Source organism: Coregonus clupeaformis, chromosome 13, assembly GCF_020615455.1.
Source record: "Coregonus clupeaformis isolate EN_2021a chromosome 13, ASM2061545v1, whole genome shotgun sequence".
Taxonomy (NCBI): Eukaryota; Metazoa; Chordata; class Actinopteri; order Salmoniformes; family Salmonidae; genus Coregonus; species Coregonus clupeaformis.
The window spans coordinates 9659729-9684401 of NC_059204.1; the positions used below are offsets into that span (position 1 = coordinate 9659729).

Sequence of the window (24673 nt, forward strand, 5' to 3'; positions counted from 1 at the left end):
TTGAGACTGTGGTCCCAGCTCTCTTCAGGTCATTGACCAGGTCCTGCCGTGTAGTTCTGGGCTGATCCCTCACCTTCCTCATGATCATTGATGCCCCACGAGGTGAGATCTTGCATGGAGCCCCAGACCGAGGGTGATTGACCGTCATCTTGAACTTCTTCCATTTTCTAATAATTGCGCCAACAGTTCTTGCCTTCTCACCAAGCTGCTTGCCTATTGTCCTGTAGCCCATCCCAGCCTTGTGCAGGTCTACAATTTTAACCCTGATGTCCTTACACAGCTCTCTGGTCTTGGCCATTGTGGAGAGGTTGGAGTCTGTTTGATTGCGTGTGTGGACAGGTGTATTTTATACAGGTAACGAGTTCAAACAGGTGCAGTTAATACAGGTAATGAGTGGAGAACAGGAGGGCTTCTTAAAGAAAAACTAACAGGTCTGTGAGAGCCGGAATTCTTACTGGTTAGTAGGTGATCAAATACTTATGTCATGCAATAAAATGCTAATTAATTACTTAAAATTCATACAATGTGATTTTCTGGATTTTTGTTTTAGATTCCGTCTCTCACAGTTGAAGTGTACCTATGATAAAAATTACAGACCTCTACATGCTTTGTAAGTAGAAAAACCTGCAAAATCGGCAGTGTATCAAATACTTGTTCTCCCCACTGTACATATATATATATATATATATTATTTATTTTTTTTCATACTGGCCCCCCGTGGGAAACGAACCCACAACCCTGGTGTTGCAAACGCCATGCTCTACCAACTGAGCTACACGGGGCTTCCAGTATATCCTCACAGTGTAGTGTGATGATAGGTTGTTGTCTCTACATCTATTCTTCCAGTATATCCTCACAGTGTAGTGTGATGATAGGGTGTTGTCTCTACATCTCTTCTTCCAGTATATCCTCACAGTGTAGTGTGATGATAGGGTGTTGTCTCTACATCTATTCTTCCAGTATATCCTCACAGTGTAGTGTGATGATAGGGTGTTGTCTCTACATCTCTTCTTCCAGTATATCCTCACAGTGTAGTGTGATGATAGGGTGTTGTCTCTACATCTCTTCTTCCAGTATATCCTCACAGTGTAGTGTGATGATAGGGTGTTGTCTCTACATCTCTTCTTCCAGTATATCCTCACAGTGTAGTGTGATGATAGGGTGTTGTCTCTACATCTCTTCTTCCAGTATATCCTCACAGTGTAGTGTGATGATAGGGTGTTGTCTCTACATCTCTTCTTCCAGTATATCCTCACAGTGTAGTGTGATGATAGGGTGTTGTCTCTACATCTCTTCTTCCAGTATATCCTCACAGTGTAGTGTGATGATAGGGTGTTGTCTCTACATCTATTCTTCCAGTATATCCTCACAGTGTAGTGTGATGATAGGGTGTTGTCTCTACATCTCTTCTTCCAGTATATCCTCACAGTGTAGTGTGATGATAGGGTGTTGTCTCTACATCTCTTCTTCCAGTATATCCTCACAGTGTAGTGTGATGATAGGGTGTTGTCTCTACATCTCTTCTTCCAGTATATCCTCACAGTGTAGTGTGATGATAGGGTGTTGTCTCTACATCTCTTCTTCCAGTATATCCTCACAGTGTAGTGTGATGATAGGGTGTTGTCTCTACATCTCTTCTTCCAGTATATCCTCACAGTGTAGTGTGATGATAGGGTGTTGTCTCTACATCTATTCTTCCAGTATATCCTCACAGTGTAGTGTGATGATAGGGTGTTGTCTCTACATCTCTTCTTCCAGTATATCCTCACAGTGTAGTGTGATGATAGGGTGTTGTCTCTACATCTCTTCTTCCAGTATATCCTCACAGTGTAGTGTGATGATAGGGTGTTGTCTCTACATCTCTTCTTCCAGTATATCCTCACAGTGTAGCGTGATGATAGGGTGTTGTCTCTACATCTCTTCTTCCAGTATATCCTCACAGTGTAGAGTGATGATAGGGTGTTGTCTCTACATCTCTTCTTCCAGTATATCCTCACAGTGTAGTGTGATGATAGGGTGTTGTCTCTACATCTCTTCTTCCAGTATATCCTCACAGTGTAGTGTGATGATAGGGTGTTGTCTCTACATCTCTTCTTCCAGTATATCCTCACAGTGTAGTGTGATGATAGGGTGTTGTCTCTACATCTATTCTTCCAGTATATCCTCACAGTGTAGCGTGATGATAGGGTGTTGTCTCTACATCTCTTCTTCCAGTATATCCTCACAGTGTAGCGTGATGATAGGGTGTTGTCTCTACATCTCTTCTTCCAGTATATCCTCACAGTGTAGTGTGATGATAGGGTGTTGTCTCTACATCTCTTCTTCCAGTATATCCTCACAGTGTAGTGTGATGATAGGGTGTTGTCTCTACATCTCTTCTTCCAGTATATCCTCACAGTGTAGTGTGATGATAGGGTGTTGTCTCTACATCTCTTCTTCCAGTATATCCTCACAGTGTAGTGTGATGATAGGGTGTTGTCTCTACATCTCTTCTTCCAGTATATCCTCACAGTGTAGTGTGATGATAGGGTGTTGTCTCTACATCTCTTCTTCCAGTATATCCTCACAGTGTAGTGTGATGATAGGGTGTTGTCTCTACATCTCTTCTTCCAGTATATCCTCACAGTGTAGCGTGATGATAGGGTGTTGTCTCTACATCTCTTCTTCCAGTATATCCTCACAGTGTAGCGTGATGATAGGGTGTTGTCTCTACATCTCTTCTTCCAGTATATCCTCACAGTGTAGCGTGATGATAGGGTGTTGTCTCTACATCTCTTCTTCCAGTATATCCTCACAGTGTAGTGTGATGATAGGGTGTTGTCTCTACATCTCTTCTTCCAGTATATCCTCACAGTGTAGTGTGATGATAGGGTGTTGTCTCTACATCTCTTCTTCCAGTATATCCTCACAGTGTAGCGTGATGATAGGGTGTTGTCTCTACATCTCTTCTTCCAGTATATCCTCACAGTGTAGCGTGATGATAGGGTGTTGTCTCTACATCTCTTCTTCCAGTATATCCTCACAGTGTAGCGTGATGATAGGGTGTTGTCTCTACATCTCTTCTTCCAGTATATCCTCACAGTGTAGTGTGATGATAGGGTGTTGTCTCTACATCTCTTCTTCCAGTATATCCTCACGGTGTAGTGTGATGATAGGGTGTTGGCTCTCCATCTCTTCTTCTCTCTGGTTCTTCACTCATTTTCTCCTCGTTCCTGCTCTCTTCCGCTCCTTTCAGCATGACCTCAGCATGACCTCAGCATGTGTGCAACACAGCATCTACACTTACTCAAAACTATGAAATAACACATATGGAATCATGTAGTAACCAAAAATGTGTTAAACAAATCAAAATATATTTTATATTTGAGATTCTTCAAAGTAGCCACCCTTTGCCTTGATGACAGCTTTGCACACTCTTGGCATCCCGCTGTTACATCATGTCCGGCTGAGACCCGGGAGGTTGGGCTGCTGGACCCAGCGGGTCTGGCTGCTGGACCCAGGGGGCCTGGCTGCTGGACCCAGGGGGCCATGCTGCTGTACCCAGGGGGCCATGCTGCTGTACCCAGGGGGCCATGCTGCTGTACCCAGGGGGCCATGCTGCTGTACCCAGGGGGCCATGCTGCTGGACCCAGGGGGCCATGCTGCTGTACCCAGGGGGCCATGCTGCTGTACCCAGGGGGCCATGCTGCTGTACCCAGGGGGCCATGCTGCTGTACCCAGGGGGCCAGGCTGCTGTACCCAGGGGGCCATGCTGCTGTACCCAGGGGGTAGAAGGGGAAGAGGGGCTGCCAACATCACCATCACCCACTGGCCGTAGGTTGAAGAGTGGCTCATCTTGGCTCACAGGAGCGGGCCGAAACACACAGGCTGACAACGGGGGAACTGCTAGAGGTTGAAAGAGGAAGAGGAGGTAGAGAGAGGCAGAGAGAGAGAGAGAGAGAGAGAGAGAGAGAGAGAGAGAGAGAGGAGGCAGAGAGAGAGAGAGAGAGAGAGAGAGGAGGCACAGAGAGAGAGAGAGAGAGAGAGAGAGAGAGAGAATGCAGAGAGAGAGAGAGAGAGAGGAGGCAGAGAGAGGAGGCAGAGAGAGGCCTACAGATGGGCCCAGACAAGGATGAGCTAGCACACTGCTGAGGCAATCTGAGTTCACAAAGGCTAAGAAATCAGCCACAGCTTAGTGTCTGAAATATTCAACCCATCCCTCTTTATCCGACCAGAGCAACCACATCTACCCTAGAAAGATGGAGAGAGAGAGGGGGAAAAGAGAGAGAGAGAGAGAGAGAGAGAGAGAGAGAGAGAGAGAGAGAGAGAGAGAGAGAGAGAGAGAGAGAGAGAGAGAGAGAGAGAGAGAGAGAGAGAAATCATAGCTTCAGGTCTTCCATGGGCAACACACATGGGGTATAGGATATTTTTCTCCCAGACCTCGGCAGTAATTCAGGCCCTATTGATGACCGACCCTAGAGGGGTATCTGCGTCCATTACCCCCAGACACGCTGTGATGGCCACAAAATACTGTCCATCTTCCTTCCCTCCAGGCTATAGGGTCCGGCTGCAGTGTGATGTGGCAAACTGGACCTCAGCAAGAGTGATCTCCTTTTCTCATGGTCTGCTGATGGAGGCCGGGGGTACATACTTTGTGTGTGTGTGTGTGTGTGTGTGTGTGTGTTTCAAGTTTTAATGTCACATGCACAGTGAAATGCCTTTCTTGCAAACTCAAAACCCAACAAGGCAATAATCAATAACAATGTGATACTAGAAAAAAACATGAGAAATAAGAAGAAATATTAATAACACAAGAAGTAAGTAAGCACAATATATAGGGTCAGTTCCAATACCATATTTACAAGGTGCAGGGATACTGGAGTGATGGGGGTAGATATATATATAGGGGTAAGGTGTCTAGGCAACAGGACATAAGATAAACAGAGTAGCAGCAGCTAGTATGTGAGTGGGTGTGTAGAGTCAGTATAAATGTATGTGCATATTATGTGTGAGTGAGCAGGTGATGGAGTGAGTGTGTGTGTGAGAGTCTGTAGGGCCTTGTGGGTGCAAAAAATAAAAATAAAAGCTGAATAAAAGATACAAGGTTAACTCAGATAGTCTGTATAGCTATTTTGTTTGCTATGTTTCAGTCTTCTTGCCTGGGGATAGAAGCTGTTCAAGATCTTGTTGGTACCAGACTTGATGCACCGGTACCGCTTGCCATGCGGAAGCAGAGAGAATAGTCTATGGCTTGGGTGGTTGGAGTCTTCAACGATTTTCCGGGCCTTCCTACCACACCACCTGATATAGGACACACACACATATACAGTGAGGGAAACAGGTATTTGATCCCCTGCTGATTTTGTACGTTTTCCCACTGACAAAGACATGATCAGTCTATAATTTTAAGGGTAGGTTTATTTGAACAGTGAGAGACAGAATAACAACAAAAAAATCCAGGTGTCTTTTATACAGGTAACGAGCTGAGATTAGGAGCACACTCTTAAAGGGAGTGCTCCTAATCTTAGCTTGTTACCTGTATAAAAGACACCTGTCCACAGAAGCAATCAATCAGATTCCAAACTCTCCACCATGGCCAAGACCAAAGAGCTCTCCAAGGATGTCAGGGACAAGATTGTAGACCTACACAAGGCTGGAATGGGCTACAAGACCATCGCCAAGTAGCTTGGTGAGAAGGTGACAACAGTTGGTGCGATTATTCGCAAATGGAAGAAACACAAAAGAACTGTCAATCTCCCTCGGCCTGGGGCTCCATGCAAGATCTCATCTCGTGGAGTTGCAATGATCATGAGAACGGTGAGGAATCAGCCCAGAACTACACGGGAGGATCTTGTCAATGATCTCAAGGCAGCTGGGACCATAGTCACCAAGAAAACAATTGTAGCTCAATTGTGGTCCTCTGTAGCTCAATTGGTAGAGCATGGCACTTGTAACGCCAGGGTAGTGGGTTCGATCCTCGGGACCACCCATACGTAAAAATGTATGCACACATGACGGATAAAAGCATCTGCTAAATGGCATTTTATATTATTATTACGCCGTGGAAGACTGAAATCCTGCAGCGCCCGCAAGGTCCCCCTGCTCAAGAAAGCACATATACAGGGCCGTCTGAAGTTTGCCAATGAACATCTGAATGATTCAGAGGAGAACTGGGTGAAAGTGTTGTGGTCAGATGAGACCAAAATCGAGCTCTTTGGCATCAACTCAACTCGCCGTGTTTGGAGGAGGAGGAATGCTGCCTATGACACCAAAAACACCATCCCCACCGTCAAACATGGAGGTGGAAACATTATGCTTTGGGGGTGTTTTTCTGCTAAGGGGACAGGACAACTTCACCGCATCAAAGGGATGATGGACGGGGCCATGTACCGTCAAATCTTGGGTGAGAACCTCCTTCTCTCAGCCAGGGCATTGAAAATGGGTCGTGGATGGGTATTCCAGCATGACAATGACCCAAAACACACGGCCAAGGCAACAAAGGAGTGGCTCAAGAAGAAGCACATTAAGGTCCTGGAGTGGCCTAGCCAGTCTCCAGACCTTAATCCCATTGAAAATCTGTGGAGGGAGCTGAAGGTTCGAGTTGCCAAACGTCAGCCTCGAAACCTTAATGACTTGGAGAAGATCTGCAAAGAGTGGAACAAAATCCCTCCTGAGATGTGTGCAAACCTGGTGGCCAACTATAAGAAACGTCTGACCTCTGTGATTGCCAACAAGGGTTTTGCCACCAAGTACTAAGTCATGTTTTGCAGAGGGGTCAAATACTTATTTCCCTCATTAAAATGCAAATCAATTTATAACATTTTTGACATGCCTTTTTCTGGATTTTGTTGTTGTTATTCTGTCTCTCACTGTTCAAATAAACCTACCATTAAAAATATAGACTGATCATGTCTTTGTCAGTGGGCAAACATACAAAAATCAGCAGGGGATCAAATACTTTTTCCCTCATTATATATACAGTGGGGAGAACAAGTATTTGATACACTGCCGATTTTGCAGGTTTTCCTACTTACAAAGCATGTAGAGGTCTGTAATTTTTATCATAGGTACACTTCAACTGTGAGAGACGGAATCTAAAACAAAAATCCAGAAAATCACATTGTATGATTTTTAAGTAATTAATTTGCATTTTATTGCATGACATAAGTATTTGATCACCTACCAACCAGTAAGAATTCTGTCTCTCACAGACCTGTTAGTTTTTCTTTAAGAAGCCCTCCTGTTCTCCACTCATTACCTGTATTAACTGCACCTGTTTGAACTCGTTACCTGTATAAAAGACACCTGTCCACACACTCAATCAAACAGACTCCAACCTCTCCACAATGGCCAAGACCAGAGAGCTGTGTAAGGACATCAGGGATAAAATTGTAGACCTGCACAAGGCTGGGATGGGCTACAGGACAATAGGCAAGCAGCTTGGTGAGAAGGCAACAACTGTTGGCGCAATTATTAGAAAATGGAAGAAGTTCAAGATGACGGTCAATCACCCTCGGTCTGGGGCTCCATGCAAGATCTCACCTCGTGGGTCATCAATGATCATGAGGAAGGTGAGGGATCAGCCCAGAACTACACGGCAGGACCTGGTCAATGACCTGAAGAGAGCTGGGACCACAGTCTCAAAGAAAACCATTAGTAACACACTACGCCGTCATGGATTACAGACCTCTACATGCTTTGTAAGTAGGAAAACCTGCAAAATCGGCAGTGTATCAAATACTTGTTCTCCCCACTGTATATATATGTGTGTATGTCCTGGATGGCAGGGAGCTCGACATACACAAAATTGTCCAAATTGGTGAAGTGAAAAAAATAACTTGTTTCAAAAAATTCTAAAAAATTAATAACGGAAAAGTGTTGCGTGCATATGTATTCCCCCCCTTTGCTATGAAGCCCCTAAATAAGATCTAGTGCAGCCAATTACCTTCAGATGTCACATAATTAGTTAAATAAAGTCCACCTGTGTGCAATCTAAGTGTCACATGATCTCAGTATATATATACACCTGTTCTGAAAGGCCCCAGAGTCTGCAACACCACTAAGCAAGGGGCACCACCAAGCAAGTTGCACCATGAATACCAAGGAGCTCTCCAAACAGGTCAGGGACAAAGTTGTGGAGATGTACAGATCAGGGTTGGGTTATAAATAAATAAATATCAGAAACTTTTAACATCCCACGGAGCACCATTAAATCCATTATTAAAAAATGGAAAGAATATGGCACCACAACAAACCTGCCAAGAGAGGGCTGCCCACCAAAACTCACGGACCAGGCAAGGAGAGCATTAATCAGAGGCAACAAAGAGACCAAAGATAACCCTGAAGGAGCTGCAAAGCTCCACAGCGGAGATTGGAGTATCTGTCCATAGGAACACTTTAAGCCGTACACTCCACAGAGCTGGGCTTTACGGAAGAGTGGCCAGAAAAAAGCCATTGTTTAAAGAAACAAATAACCAAACACATTTGGTGTTCGCCAAAGGGCATGTGGGAGACTCCCCAAACATATGAAAGAAGGTACTCTGGTCAAATGAGACTCAAATTTAGCTTTTTGGCCATCAAGGAAAACGCTATGTCTGGCGCAAACCCAACACCTCTCATCACCTCGAGAACACCATCCCCACAGTGAAGCATGGTGGTGGCAGCATCATGCTGTGGGGATGTTTTTCATCGGCAGGGGCTGGGAAACTGGTCCGAATTGAAGGAATGATGGATGGCGCTAAATACAGGGAAATTCTTGAGGGAAACCTGTTTCAGTCTCCCAGAGATTTGAGACTGGGACGGAGGTTCACCTTCCAGCAGGACAATGACCCTAAGCATACTGCTAAAGCAACACTCGAGTGGTTTAAGGGGAAATATTTAAATGTCTTGGAAGGGCCTAGTCAAAGCCCAGACCTCAATCCAATTGAGAATCTGTGGTATGACTTAAAGATTGCTGTACACCAGCGGAACCCATCCAACTTGAAGGAGCTTGAGCAGTTTTGCCTTGAAGAATGGGCAAATATCCCAGTGGCTAGATGTGCCAAGCTTATAGAAACATACCCCAAGAGACTTGCAGCTGTAATTGCTGCAAAAGGTGGCTCTACAAAGTATTGACTTTGGGGGGAGAATAGTTCTGCACGCTCAAGTTCTGTCTTACTTCTTGTTTGTTTAACACAAAAAAATATTTTGCATATTCAAAGTGGTAGGCATGGTGTGTAAATGAAATGATACAAACCCCCAAAAAAATCCATTTTAATTCCAGGTTGTAAGGCAACAAAATAGGAAAAATGCCAAGGGGGGTGAATACTTTCGCAAGCCATTATATGCTTGCCAGCTGTTCTGCGCATGATCTGAGAACACGCCCTGGAATACCGTCGGGCCCCGAGGATTTGCTGGTATTGAGCTGATTAAAATATGTTCCTCACGTGGGCCTCGGAGAGCGAAATCACCCAAACCTCTGGGTCGGTGATGGCCCTCACACCCGGCACAATGTTGTTGTTGTCAAAGCGTGCATAAAATGCATTGAGTTTGTCTGGTAGAGCGGAATCGTTGGGCAGATCATGGCTGGGTCTTCCTTTGTAATCCGTAATGGACTGTAGCCCCTGCCACATGCGGCGGGCGACGGAGCCTGTGTAATATGATTCCACCTTATTCCTATATTGTCCTTTTGCTCATTTGATGACTCTGCTGAGGTCATAGCGGGACTTCTTGTACTTCCTGTCTTCAGCCGTAGCCCCAGGGTTGTCTACGATAGCTCTGTGTGCGGTAGCTCTGTCCTTTAGTTTAGCGGCAACCTCAATGTTAATCCAGGGCTTTTGATTGGGGAAGCACGAAACCTCACCGTGGGGACAGCGCTGTCAATACATTTTCTAATGAAGCCGGTGAGGGAGGTGGTTAGCTCGTCAATGTTATAAGCGGAGTCTCTAAACATATTCCAATCAGCACTAGCAAAGCAGTCCTGTAGCATATTCTCTGATTCTGGTGACCATTTCCCAACGGAGCGAGTCATGGGTACTTCCGGATTGAGTTTCTGCTTGTAAACACTCTTACTGACACTTGTGGCTGCTTCGCGTGATGTATTGTTGTCTCTTTGTGCTGTTGTCTGTGCCCAATAATTATTTTTATTTTATTTTTGGTCATTTAGCAGACGCTCTTATCCAGAGCGACTTACAGGAGCAATTAGGGTTAAGTGCCTTGCTCAAGGGCACATTGACAAATTTTTCACCTAGTCGGCTCGGGGATTAGAACCAGCGACCTTTCGGTTACTGGCACAACGCTCTTACCCACTAAGCTACCTGCCGCCCACAATAATGTTTGTACCATGTTTGTGCTGCTACCATGTTGTACTGCTGCCATGTTGTGTTGCTACCGTATTGTTGTCATGTGGTGTTGCTACCATGCTGTGTTGTCATGTGTTGCTGCCATGCTGTGTTGTTGTCGTAGGTATGTATTGTTGTGATGTCTCTCTTGTCGGGATGGGTGTTTTGTCCTACATTTTTATTTTTAATCCCAGACCCCGTCCCCGCAGCAGGCCTTTTGCCTCTTGGTAGGCCGTCATTGTAAATAAGAATTTGTTCTTAACTGACTTGCCTAGTTAAATAAAGTTTTAATAGAATAGACTAAAAAAACATGAAGCAGGAGTACGAAGTCATGATCTGATTTGCCAAATGGAGTGTGTGGTTGTGTCTGTGTGTGTGTGTGTGTGTGTGGTTGTGTCTGTGTGTGTGTGTGTGTGGTTGTGTCTGTGTGTGTGTGTGTGTGTGTGTGTCTGTGTGTGTGTATGTGAGTCTGTAGCTTTATAATTCTCAAGTGCTGCACTGCCCTCTCCCAGCCAGGGTGAAATAGGCTAAATGCCCCAGCTGCACAACTGATGTCACCAACTGGTTCCACAGAAGCTAGATGTGATGACGTCAGCCCCCTGGGAGGTGCAGGCCCACACATTTAACCCATGGAAATCACAACAAACTCCTTTCTGAGCCTTTGTCCCAACATTATTCACAATTTTAGCAGCCTTTGTCGAGAGCCTTTGAACGTGGTTTATTCTGATGGATTTGTGAATGATTAAATGCAATGAGTAGAAAATGGCCTATATAGTCTGAGGGTACTGTACATGTGATGAGCTGTTTTATAAATGAGGCTGAACACAGTCACACGGAAAGAGCACCATCAATAGATCAACAACACTACTAGACTACCTCCAACCCCCAGCCATGGCTATCAGCCAATACACACATGTCACTCTGAGGCACTCCATCAATAAGCTATTTACAACATGTAGAGGCCACACTAACATGTTATCTCTGCTTGGCTGAACTCAGTTCACACTTCACTTCAGTTTGTGTAACACCCCCTCCACACACACGCCTGCACGCACTCTGAGCACTACTTTAGCGTTTAATTCCGTTTTTATTTATTTTTTTATAGGGCCCACTTGAAAATAAGAGGGTGCATCACAAGAGATGTTTTCCTGTCAACATGTCTAAATAAAGAAATAAAAGACTAAACAACACCTCACAACCAAAGCTCACACTCCAGTGGTGACCCTGGCTCCAGGTCCCAGCTCCAGGTCCCAGCCCAGGCCCCAGCTCCAGCCCTGGCCCCAGCTCCAGCTCCAGGTCCCAGCTCCAGCCCTGGCCCCAGCTCCAGCTCCAGGTCCCAGCTCCAGCCCTGGCCCCAGCTCCAGCCCCATTCCCAGTTCCAACCCCAGCTCCATTATGTAGACGTTAATGCCGTAGTACATTTTCGGTGAAAACCACTAAAATAAATGTGCTTTAGCTGTCACCCAGGCCTAACCCTAACTTGTAAAAGAAAGTGATGCTGCTGTTGTTGCCAGCTAGCCAGCATAAGCTGGAAAGGGCTCAACAGGACGACTGACTGAACTAAATCCATTCGTCTCCACACTCGACTCTCAGCTGCGCGACATACGTCATCAATTTGGGCACCAGGAGTGTCCGTATAGCCTCTCCCCTCTCAGTGCTGTCATACCTCCATTTTGTCCCCTCTCAGTGCTGTCATACCTCCATTTTGTCCCCTCTCAGTGCTGTCATACCTCCATTTTGTCCCCTCTCAGTGCTGTCATACCTCCATTTTGTCCCCTCTCAGTGCTGTAGCATGTCACTCAAGGAGGCGTATGTATGAGGGAGATGTGATGCCAAGGTCGAGGGTCCTATACATTCTAACCAAACATGTGTTAACTTATGCACTGTGCTTCTCCTTCAGGATATAATGCTAGGGTACTTCACACTTCCTGGTTCTCAGTCTTGACCTCACTATTCTTCACATGACCTACAACTTCATCATCACAAACAGGAGACTGTCTGCTGTACAGTCCTAAGGCTTGTGGGATAATACTGGAACACTCCGCTTACCTGCCACTCAACTCAGTCAAGAGCTGTCAGTGGTTGAGGAGGGGCATGGTTTTCATTACATACAGAGAGAGGTCAATATGTCCTGTCTCTATGCAGCCAGAGCAGAGAAGGCCACACCCCCTACAGCTGGCAACTCTCACCAGATTGATGAGCCACACACTGTTTTATTCAATAGCTGTAATAATGTATAATTCAATAATCAGACACTTTTAATATATAACAAACATGGATACATGTTAATGAGACATACTATGTCAATAAACTAATTACAACAATTCTACAAAATTCATTTGTTGTATTATTTACAGTAGGCTAGTTTTGACATAGGCCTAGTGAGGTGACATAAGCTTTGTGAGATGACATAGGCCTAGTGAGGTGACATAAGCTTTGTGAGATGACATAAGCCTAGTGAGGTGACATAAGCTTTGTGAGACGACATAGGCCTAGTGAGGTGACATAAGCTTTGTGAGATGACATAGGCCTAGTGAGGTGACATAAGCTTTGTGAGATGACATAGGCCTAGTGAGGTGACATAAGCTTTGTGAGATGGCATAAGCCTAGTGAGGTGACATAAGGGTTGTGAGATGACATAGGCCTAGTGAGGTGACATAAGCTTTGTGAGACGACATAGGCCTAGTGAGGTGACATAAGCTTTGTGAGATAACATAGGCCTAGTGAGGTGACATAAGCTTTGTGAGACGACATAAGCCTAGTGAGGTGACATAAGCTTTGTGAGATGACATAGGCCTAGTGAGGTGACATAAGCTTTGTGAGATGACATAGGCCTAGTGAGGTGACATAAGCTTTGTGAGATAACATAGGCCTAGTGAGGTGACATAAGCTTTGTGAGACGACATAGGCCTAGTGAGGTGACATAAGCTTTGTGAGATAACATAGTCCTAGTGAGGTGACATAAGCTTAGTGAGATAACATAGGCCTAGTGAGGTGACATAAGCTTAGTGAGACGACATATGCCTAGTGAGGTGACATAAGCTTAGTGAGATAACATAGGCTTAGTGAGATGGCCTTATGTCAAACCTCTCTCTTAAATAAAGTACACATCAATATTTCAGTAGTTTAAAGTAAAAGCAGGAACCTTGTATTACCATATATACCGAGTATACAAAATATTAGGAGCACCTGCTCTTTCCATGACATAGACTGGTGAATACATGTGAACGCTATGATCCCTTTTTGATGTCACTTATTAAATCCACTTCAATCAGTTTAGATGAAGGGGGGGAGTCAGGTTAAATAATTATTTTTTTAAGCCTTGAGATAATTCAGACATGGATTGTGTATGTGTGCCATTCAGAGGGTGAAATGGGCAAGACAAAAAATGTAAGTGCCTTTGAATGGGGTATGGTAGTAGGTGCCAGGCGCACCAGTTTGTGTCAAGAACTGCAACACTGCTGGATTTTTCACTCTCAAAAGTTTCCAGTGTGTTTCAAGAATGGTCCACCACCACCCAAAGGACATCCAACTTATAATAATAATAATATGCCATTTAGCAGACGCTTTTATCCAAAGCGACTTACAGTCATGCGTGCATACATTTTTGTGTATGGGACACAACTGTGGGAAGCATTGGAGTCCACAATCGAACGCTTTCGACACCCATGCCCCGACCAATTGAGGCTGTTCTGAGGGCAAGGGGAGGGGGTGCAACTCAATATTAGGAACGTGTATTGTTGCCTAATGAATGGGCTCTTATGAAGTCTTAGTTGTTTTGGTTGTCATGGTCTGTCCTTGACCACCATGTTGGACTGAGGAAAAGGCACATGCTTGTCTCTCATCTTTTTTAACAGCATCCAGTGTTACAGGCAGTTTATTGCCACCATAGTAGAGTAGCTACTCTGTTCAGCTTTGGCTGAGAGAGAAAGGTTGTATGTCCTGTCTTGAAAGTTCGTACACCTTACACAAGCTGCTGCAGATTCATTAATTATGCAAATATAGGCCTACAAAGGAAACCCAGCCAATTCCACAGCGGTCCCTCCCGACCTCACACCGCCTGAAATGTCAATCTGACTATGGCTGTTTCGCCTAGAAAGATAAACGGCAGAGAGCAGGATGATATGCTCTGTTCCGTCCCAGTCAACCTCTTCTATAAATGCATGTACGACGGCTCTCGAACTGACCTAACCTGCTGCTGGTTGCCCAGTACCCACAGAAAAGCGCGCGCGCACACACACACACACACATGCAATAACATTACAGGTCGGTAGCCTACCTTCCGTGTGACAGCTGGAGGAGAGGATGGTGCTCGAGGGTCTGAAGAGGTAAGGCAGGTACCGGGAGAAGCATTTCATATTTTTTGTTGTTGTTGGCTGCGCATCACTATCAAGTCCACATCGTAGGCTACTCTACACCGACTGCACTGACAAAACCAGAAAAAACTGAGCGCTGGAGAGAGGTCATGGTCTTCGGCATTACTTTTTCTCGGTTTATATACAAGAGAATCCTTACTTCAGCGCTAACCTAGCAGGAAGAGAGGAGAGGTCTCCGCGCGCTATGCTACTCTCATAAACCATGGTTCTTCCCCCTAGTCGCCAGCAGGACACGAGAATGTTATTTTTGCTGGAGTCCGCTGCTATGACGGTAGGGGCGGACTGGGAAGATAATTCGGACCTGGCATTTTATCGACACCAGCCCATTTCACTGTACCAATGACTGGCGAGACATGGTCTTCCTCCTCTTTTTTAACCAGCTCATGTTTAAAACAAATACAATATGTAACAACACAAAAACACCACTGTTTAGGGCAACAGGTAGCCTAGTGGTTAAAAGCGTTGGGCCAGTAACCAAAAGTTTGCTGGTTTGAATCCCCGAGTTGACTAGGTGAAAAATCTGCCGTTGTGCCCTTGAGCAAGGCACTTAACCCTAATTGCTCCTGTAATTTGCTCTGGACAAGTGCATCTGCTAAATGACTAAAATGTAAACTCACCACCATAACTGTGCCTCTGCTCTAGCCATTTTGTTTGCCACCCTGTTGTGCTGTCTGTCTGTCTCAGCATCTTCTCTGCTGTCACTCTGTGCTTCTTCTTGTTCTCTGTCTGCCTGCCTGCCTGTCTGTCTGTCTGTCTGGTTGGCTGTCTGCCTGCCTGCCTGCCTGCCTGCCTGTCTGCCTGTCTGCCTGTCTGTCTGTCTGTCTGTCTGTCTGTCTGTCTGTCTGTCTGTCTGCTTAAGACTTATACGTTATAAAAGCCAAGCTAACGACTTAGGATATATATTAAAAATGTGTGCCTGTCATATGTGTTCCCCTGAATCAACACCTACCCTAAGTGTTAACTACCGTTACAGGGCTCCAGACTAACATGTTCTCCTGGTCTCACTAACCTTTACAGTTGGTGGCACCAGCCCATGATTTGGTCGGACCCAAATCATGAGTAGGCCTAGTCACCTGATAAAGTAATTCATAGTGCTTTATTAATTAAGAAGTGTAATAGTAGACTACTGAGATATTCAATAGATAAGTTGTTTCATCTAACACGTCCAAGCAGAAATGCATGATTCAAGATATTTTAATGTGCAACCTAATCCAGTGATTGTCATGAATTTTGTGTTGACAATTAGACTTTGCTATATTTTACTGTCAAAATAGGACTCCAGAAATTCCAATGTTTTTTTGTTCAATAGAGATTCAATTACATCTTTAAGTGCATTAATATCATAGGCTAATTAATTTGGGGTTCAACACCTGAGGAAGTGAAACTCAAAACACATGAACTAGATTGCTAACTCTAAATACCTAAATAGGCGTATACCCTCACAATGGCTAGTGCGTTGCTCCATATCTCAAAGCCATATCAAATATCTTGGTTGTAAAATAGTTACTATTGAGCTGAATATTGAGTATTGAGAAATAAAGATTATACCTACAGAGAGCTGAGACCCTCTTTTCTTTGACAGGGACAAGCTTGACGAAGCTTCCAAAGCTGTGTTTTTCCCGCAATTGCATTTTGAAATGTTATACAATCAAAACAAATTTTTCTCTTGAGCGCATGGGGGAGTGGCTTGCTCATCATAGCAGCAGGCCCCAGCGAAACAGGCACAGGGGCAGGGGCAGGAGCAGGGGCAGGGCCGGGGTTCAGGGGCAGGAGCAGGGGCAGGGCCGGGGTTCAGGGGCAGGAGCAGGGGCAGGGCCGGGGTTCAGGGGCAGGAGCAGGGGCAGGGCCGGGGTTCAGGGGCAGGAGCAGGGGCAGGGCCGGGGTTCAGGGGCAGGAGCAGGGGCAGGGCCGGGGTTCAGGGGCAGGAGCAGGGGCAGGGCCGGGGTTCAGGGGCAGGAGCAGGGGCAGGGCCGGGGTTCAGGGGCAGGAGCAGGGGCAGGGCCGGGGTTCAGGGGCAGGAGCAGGGGCAGGGCCGGGGTTCAGGGGCAGGCACAGGGGCAGACACTTTAATTACAGGATAATGCACTTTACTGTTTGACCAAATCATGGTTTTACCCGGCCCAAAAAATAGGACATTTTGAGTGAAGTGACAATGTAAGAATGTGGTCTTTCTGCGTTTACAGGCACCCTTTCTGTTTTTGTACCATCCATGATCTTGGCTGTCTAACTGAGTGGGAGCAGGTCTCTTTGCTGATGCCGCGTTGGACTCTGAATGTGAGTTTGCGTGACCTCAGCTCAGCCTATCAGAAAACAGGGCCGACCCATCTTGGTAGGGGGGGCCGACCGTTGCCCACTGACCAGCCAAAGGCTCATTATAGATTAGTTTGACAGAGAAGTTAACAGGCCCTTTTTCTTTTCTTTTTCTATTTCCATCTAAAACTATGTCCATTTTGACCAGCCCAACCAACTAACAAATTGTCCAGACTATCAGGCATTTGCCAGAATTGCCAGGTGGCCGATCCACCCCTGGAGGGAGGGGTTTGATGGAGGGAGGAGGACAGATGCATTAGGATTATTATTTTAGGGGAGGCTGGGGAGCACTCATAGACTTAGATTGACATTACGCCATTGTATTATTATTGTATCTGTCTCACTATGGCATCTGTGAGAGCATGGGAAAGGGGGAAAGGGCAGCGCCATTGAGGCCATCTCCATTTTGAAGTAGTCCATTTTCTTCTTCTACTACTTCTATTAGTTAGGAAACAAAACTGAAAGGGTGCATAGTGCCACCTAGAGTGTGTTGTTTAAACAGGTGTAAAGCCAAGGTTTGCGATTTACTGCCACCTGCAGTTATGGAATGTTTGCTCACGAGTATAATTCATTGGCTGATCCCTCCTGATGACCTAGATAGACTCATTTGATCCTTCCTTAACCCATAGGAAGTCCCACCCAGTTGACTAAAATACAAAAATGTTAAGTCCTTAATGGCGCTGCTCATGCTAAAACTTGGGCACTAGACTTCTCTATCTATCTCTATGGGAGCACCTGCTCTGTCTGTCAATGGAAGCATGCTGCCTCTGTTGGTCGCTTGAGAATTGTCTGCTGTCACTGAGGGTCTCTATTGGTCTCAGCAGTAAAGTTTCTAAGCCCTTTTTGGACAGAGAATGTAGACTATTTATCTGAACCAGACCTGTTATCACGTCTTATTCAGGCCTGACGTCATATAATGATGATGATGCTGAAGGGCTTATAGAATAATTAGCCTATGGTGCTTTCACTCATTAGGTAGCGACTATCAACGTAAGCATATTGTCCATGTGAAAGTCATGGAGTGCCTGGGTGTGTGCTCTTGGTAATCCCTGGATAACTCTTGTGAAATCTCCAGTCTGCAGTAGCCTAATGACCTGGGTCACATGGCATCAGGACTGCCAAGACCATATTGCAGTCCTTCAGTTTACTTAACTTGTGTAGACTAACGAGTGTGCAGGTAGGCCTCACACACACACACTTGCTGTAAGCAAATTAAAAGGTACAAGGGCAAATTAAGGTTTTAAGACCTGACATGATGTGTTAATTTAGTCTCTATTCAATCTATCCAACCTTACACCTATGTAAATGGGACAGATTACATTGGCAGTTACACAGATATGTATTTTTTGGGGGGGATGCAATTTATTTAGTTCAAACATGCCTGGAGTTGTGTGTTTGAACTCCTCTGAAAACACAGCATATGGGCAGCTACTGATGAAGTTATACAAGCAGGCTGTCTACTGGCAGGTTGCCTCTCTCCTGAGCCATTAAAGTTGTGTATCAGGCACACATTTATAGGAATGTATTACACAGTGTTGTTTAATGACAATCTAAAAACAATGACCATACATAGAGCACTTTACATGTATCCTTGTTATTCTCCGAAAAGCTTCTCTGTCATTTTTTCCAAAACATTAAATCACAACAAACTGCATTCACTTATAACTGTGGTCGGCACACAGTGAACAGAATACACAGAATCTTGTCGGTCACAGAAAATGAAGGAATGTTTCCAACGGAGCATATAATAAAGTGTCTAGCTCTCTATTTATTTATTTTTTTTAATATTTTTTACTTTTTGTTCTTTTTTTTTTTAGGGGGTAGATCAGCTTTAATATTGCAGATAGATTGTAACTTCCATCAATGTAATTGTCTGCATCACTTCCAATCCCCCATATGTTTTTTTCCCTTGCAAATATATATATATATACATACACACATACACATACATACACATACATACACATACACATCCTTTAAAAAAATATTTTTCCCTTTATTATCTTCCAACCCCACCACCCCTTCCCTAATTGGAGTAAACTAGTTAACAACAACGCTTAGGTCTCTACTTCCAGCTTATACATACTATATACATTTTATAGACACAGTCAATTTTACAATAATTCTATTTTGTTTGTTTTTACTCCTGAACTTCCACTACCCTCAACCTCTCCGATCATTTTCATGATGTCCATCCGGTTTGCTTCTATATGCCATACCATATCTTTCTAACTGTGCTCTTTCACAAAAGCTCTCAACCTATAACCTATATACTTATTATGCTTATTATGGACACAGTATGCTTACATTATTAGTTATCTTGTTGTTATTGGTTGTTGTTAGTAGTTTTTAGTCCCATCCTTCAACTCCATTCAACACCACCCATCTATCTCTTAACACCATCCATATTGGATTTCTATTTGCCATATATTTTTCAACTGTACTGTGATGTTTTACAAAAGTTCTGAACCTTTCTATTCTCATTGTTTCTACAGATTGTAAATTGAAAATAAACATTTTTGCTAAAAGTAATATTATATTATTGATCGATTGACTATGACTTTTCAGATCACCCAGTAATGCTATCTGCAGGGTTAGCTCCAGGTAAATATTGCAATCCTTTAGCCATTCCTGGACCTGTGTCCAGAAACAAGCTACAAATGGACAGTACCAAAACAAATGATCTAATGATTCTGTCTCTTCGCAGCAATTTCTGCAGAGCTGGGAAGATTGTATCCCCCATATAAATAACATTCTATTGGTTGCAATTTTTTGACATTTTAGTCATTTAGCAGACGCTCTTATCCAGAGTGCATACAATTTAAATTGAAAAATCTAAGTTTTGAATCCGGCGTCGTTTTGCGTATCAGTTCATAAACACTATGCCATGGAATTGGTACGTAAAAAATCTCTTCCCAACTGTTTTGCAATCTATATGGGACGGCTGTCAATCGTTTGGTCCTTAAATGAAACTGGTATACTTTTTTATTTATCACAGTTTTCTTTAACCAATTATGTTCTTTAATGCAAGGCCGACATACAAGTTCCTTACTTTTTCCCCCTTCCACTTTCCTCTTCCATTTTTGTGGTAATGCTGCAATTATTTGGTTGTAATTTTGGGTAGAGCAGACATTTCCATTTGTTTTTGTTAGCTGCATGTGCGACATGACTCCACCAGTCCTACCGATGAGATCATTTACGAAGATTATACCTTATTTATTTATTTTGTCCAAAAAAATAGTTTTTTTTATCAATTAGTATATTTGAGTTTAACCACAATATTTGTTGCATTATTTGTTCTGTCGTTTCTGGAAGATTAAATTGAAATTGCAACCAACTTTCTATGGCTTGTTTTAGAAATAGTGATATTTGGGAGATTATTTCCTTTTCAAATAACTGAAAGTGAGAGGTTGTAATCTGAATAAAGGGAAAAGGCCATTCTTGAACATTGGGTGATACGATCTTACTAATTTGCTAGAGAACCAGTTCGGATTTAAGTATAACTTTTGTATGACTGAAGCTTTTAGTGATAGGTCTAATGCTTTAATATTTAATAATTTCTGTCCTCCGAATTCATATTCATTATATAAATAGGCCTGTTTAATTTTGTCTGGCTTGCCGTTCCAAATAAATTGGAATATTTTTTTCTCATATAATTTAAAAAACTGTTCACTAGGCGTAGGCAAGACCATAAACAAATAGGTAAACTGGGATAATACTAAAGAGTTAATCAGGGTGATTTTCCCACAAATAGACAGGTATTTACCTTTCCATGGTAGCAAGATCTTATCTATTTTTGCTAACTTTCTATTAAAATGTATTGGTGTGAGATCATCTATTTCATTTGGGATACGTATTCCGAGTATATCCACATCACCATCAGACCATTTTATTGGTAAACTACATGGTAATGTACATTTTTTATTTTTTAGTGATCCAATACGTAATATAGTACATTTATCATAATTTGGTTGTAATCCAGAGAGGTTAGAAAATGTTTCTAGATCTTCTATGAGGCTGTGGAGGGATTCAAGTTGTGGATTTAAAAGAAAACATGAATCATCAGCGTACAATGACACCTTTGTTTTTAAGCCCTGGATTTCTAATCCCTTGATATTATTGTTGGATCTGATTTTAATAGCTAACATCTCGATGGGCATAATAAATAGATATGCCGATAGTGGACAACCTTGTTTCACTCCTCTTGACAGTTTAAAACTTTCTGAGAAATAGCCATTATTTACTATTTTACACCTAGGGTTACTATACATGATTTTAACTCAATTTATAAGAGATTCTCCAAAATTGAAATGCTCCAGGCATTTATATATAAACCCCAGTCGTACTTTATCAAATGCCTTTTCGAAGTCTGCTATGAATAGCAGCCCTGGTTTCCCAGATTTTTCATAGTGTTCTATTGTTTCCAGCACTTGCCTTATATTATCTCCAATGTATCTTCCATGTAAAAAACCTGTCTGATTAGAATGAATAATGTCCGACAATACCTTTTTTAATTCTATGCGCTATACATTTTGCTAGAATTTTTGCATCACAACACTGAAGTGTAAGGGGCCTCCAATTTTTTAAATGGACTTGATCTTTATATTTTCCAATTGTATCCTGTTTCAGTAATAATGAAATCAGACCTTCTTCTTGAGTGTCTGATAATCTACCGTTTACATAGGAGTGGTTAAAACATGCTAATAACGGTCGTCTGAGTATATCAAAAAAGGTTTGGTATACCTCGACTGTTATGCCATCCAACCTTGTAGTTTTCCCGGACTTAAAGTATTTAATTGCATCCAGAAGTTCCTCCTCTGTAATTTCACCTTCACGTGAGTCTTTCTGTATAGCTGTTCATTTTACATTATAAATAGAAAAAAAATCTCTACAATTAGCTTCAGTTAGAGGAGATGGAGGCGACTGAAACGAAAACATATGCTTAAAGTACTTTGTTTCCTCCTTCAAAATATAATTTGGTGAATCATGGGTGGCTCCGTCATTTGTAACCAGTTTCAGTAAATTCTTTTTGGTAGCATTCCTATGTTGAAGATAAAAAAATTATTTGGTGCATTTTTCCCTATATTCCATCCAGTTTGCCTTATTTTTATACTATATTACACTTTATCTTTCTTGAATAAGTTTCTCCATTTATTTTTCCTCTAATTTATTCTGAGCCTCTATGTTACAGTTTTTATTGTTATCTATCTGTTCTGTTAGACCTTCTATTTCCTTTGTTAGTATGGACTCTTTTGACCTAAATTGCTTTTGTTTTCGAGATGAGTACTGAATTGCATGGCCTCTAAAGGCACATACAGTGGGGGGGGAAAGTATTTAGTCAGCCACCAATTGTGCAAGTTCTCCCACTTAAAAAGATGAGAGAGGCCTGTAATTTTCATCATAGGTACACGTCAACTATGACAGACAAATTGAGAAAAAAAAATCCAGAAAATCACATTGTAGGATTTTTAATGAATTTATTTGCAAATTATGGTGGAAAATAAGTATTTGGTCACCTACAAACAAGCAAGATTTCTGGCTCTCACAGACCTGTATCTTCTTCTTTAAGAGGCTCCTCTGTCCTCCACTCGTTACCTGTATTAATGGCACCTGTTTGAACTTGTTATCAGTATAAAAGACACCTGTCCACAACCTCAAACAGTCACACTCCAAACTCCACTATGGCCAAGACCAAAGAGCTGTCAAAGGACACCAGAAACAAAATTGTAGACCTGCACCAGGCTGGGAAGACTGAATCTGCAATAGGTAAGCAGCTTGGTTTGAAGAAATCAACTGTGGGAGCAATTATTAGGAAATGGAAGACATACAAGACCACTGATAATCTCCCTCGATCTGGGGCTCCACGCAAGATCTCACCCCGTGGGGTCAAAATGATCACAAGAACGGTGAGCAAAAATCCCAGAACCACACGGGGGGACCTAGTGAATGACCTGCAGAGAGCTGGGACCAAAGTAACAAAGCCTACCATCAGTAACACACTACGCCGCCAGGGTCTCAAATCCTGCAGTGCAAGATGTATCCCCCTGCTTAAGCCAGTACATGTCCAGGCCCGTCTGAAGTTTGCTAGAGTGCATTTGGATGATCCAGAAGAGGATTGGGAGAAAGTCATATGGTCAGATGAAACCAAAATAGAACTTTTTGGTAAAAACTCAACTCGTCGTGTTTGGAGGACAAAGAATGCTGAGTTGCATCCAAAGAATACCATACCTACTGTGAAGCATGGGGGTGGAAACATCATGATTTGGGGCTGTTTTTCTGCAAAGGGACCAGGACGACTGATCCGTGTAAAGGAAAGAATGAATGGGGACATGAATCGTGAGATTTTGAGTGAAAACCTCCTTCCATCAGCAAGGGCATTGAAGATGAAACGTGGCTGGGTCTTTCAGCATGACAATGATCCCAAACACACCGCCCGGGCAACGAAGGAGTGGCTTCGTAAGAAGCATTTCAAGGTCCTGGAGTGGCCTAGCCAGACTCCAGATCTCAACCCCATAGAAAATCTTTGGAGGGAGTTGAAAGTCCGTGTTGCCCAGCGACAGCCCCAAAACATCACTGCTCTAGAGGAGATCTGCATGGAGGAATGGGCCAAAATACCAGCAACAGTGTGTGAAAACCTTGTGAAGACTTACAGAAAACGTTTGACCTGTGTCATTGCCAACAAAGGGTATACAACAAAGTATTGAGAAACTTTTGTTATTGACCAAATACTTATTTTCCACCATAATTAGCAAATAAATTCATTAAAAATCCTACAATGTGATTTTCTGGATTTTTTTTCCTCATTTTGTATGTCATAGTTGACGTGTACCTATGATGAAAATTACAGGCCTCTCTCATCTTTTTCAGTGGGAGAACTTGCACAATTGTTGGCTGGCTAAATACTTTTTTTCCCCACTGTATAAAGGTGTCCCATACAATAAGGGGATTTGCTGTACCTATGTTATGTCGGAAAAAATCAGTTATAAATTCCTCTGTCCTTGTTAAAAACAAGTTATCATCCAATAGGCTTTGATAAAATTTCCAATATCCTCGCCCACGTGGAAATTCAGTAAGAGTAATGTATATGCCAATTATATGATGGTCTGACCGCATTCTGTCCCCATCAACACTTTTTTAACTTTTGTTGCCAACAAGAATGATATAAGAAAGAAGTCAAGACGACTAGCTTGATTGAGTCTCCGCCATGTATATCTCACTAGATCAGGATATTTAAGCCTCCATATATCTACTAGTTCTAATGTATCCATGACATTGACGATTTCCTTAAGAGCATGAGGGTGATTGTTTGTAGTCTGATTTCCTTTACGGTCCATTGAGCTATTTCAAACGGTATTATAATCTCCCGCCATAATAATAGAGTCTTGAATTGCTTGCAGGGTTGATAATTTATTATATATATTGTCAAAGAAGTGTGGATCATCATTATTTGGTCCGTAAAGGTTAATGAGCCATATCTGTTTATGGTCCAATAACATATTTAAAATAATCCATCTACCTTGCATATCTGTTTGGACAATTTGCACATTCGGATCGAAATTACTGTTAATTAATATCATCACCCCTTTTGAGTTTCTTTGCCCATGGGAGAAGTATATTTCTCCCCCCCATTCCTTTTTCTACACAACTTCGTCTAGAATTGTTGAATGAGTTTCCTGTAAACAATAGATA

At 43.0% G+C, this 24673-nt stretch overlaps 1 protein-coding gene across 1 annotated transcript in view; it reads right to left on the reverse strand.

Moving 5' to 3' along the window:
• Positions 1 to 14920, reverse strand: part of LOC121579186 (serine/threonine-protein phosphatase 2A 55 kDa regulatory subunit B beta isoform) — a 107184-nt gene extending 92264 nt beyond the window's left edge. The window contains exon 1 of the mRNA XM_041893552.2: positions 14578 to 14920. Within this exon, the coding sequence (XP_041749486.1) occupies positions 14578 to 14656 (79 nt within the window). The 5' untranslated portion in view covers positions 14657 to 14920. The remainder of the gene's footprint in view (positions 1 to 14577) is intronic.
• Between the last annotated feature and the right edge of the window lie 9753 nt (positions 14921 to 24673).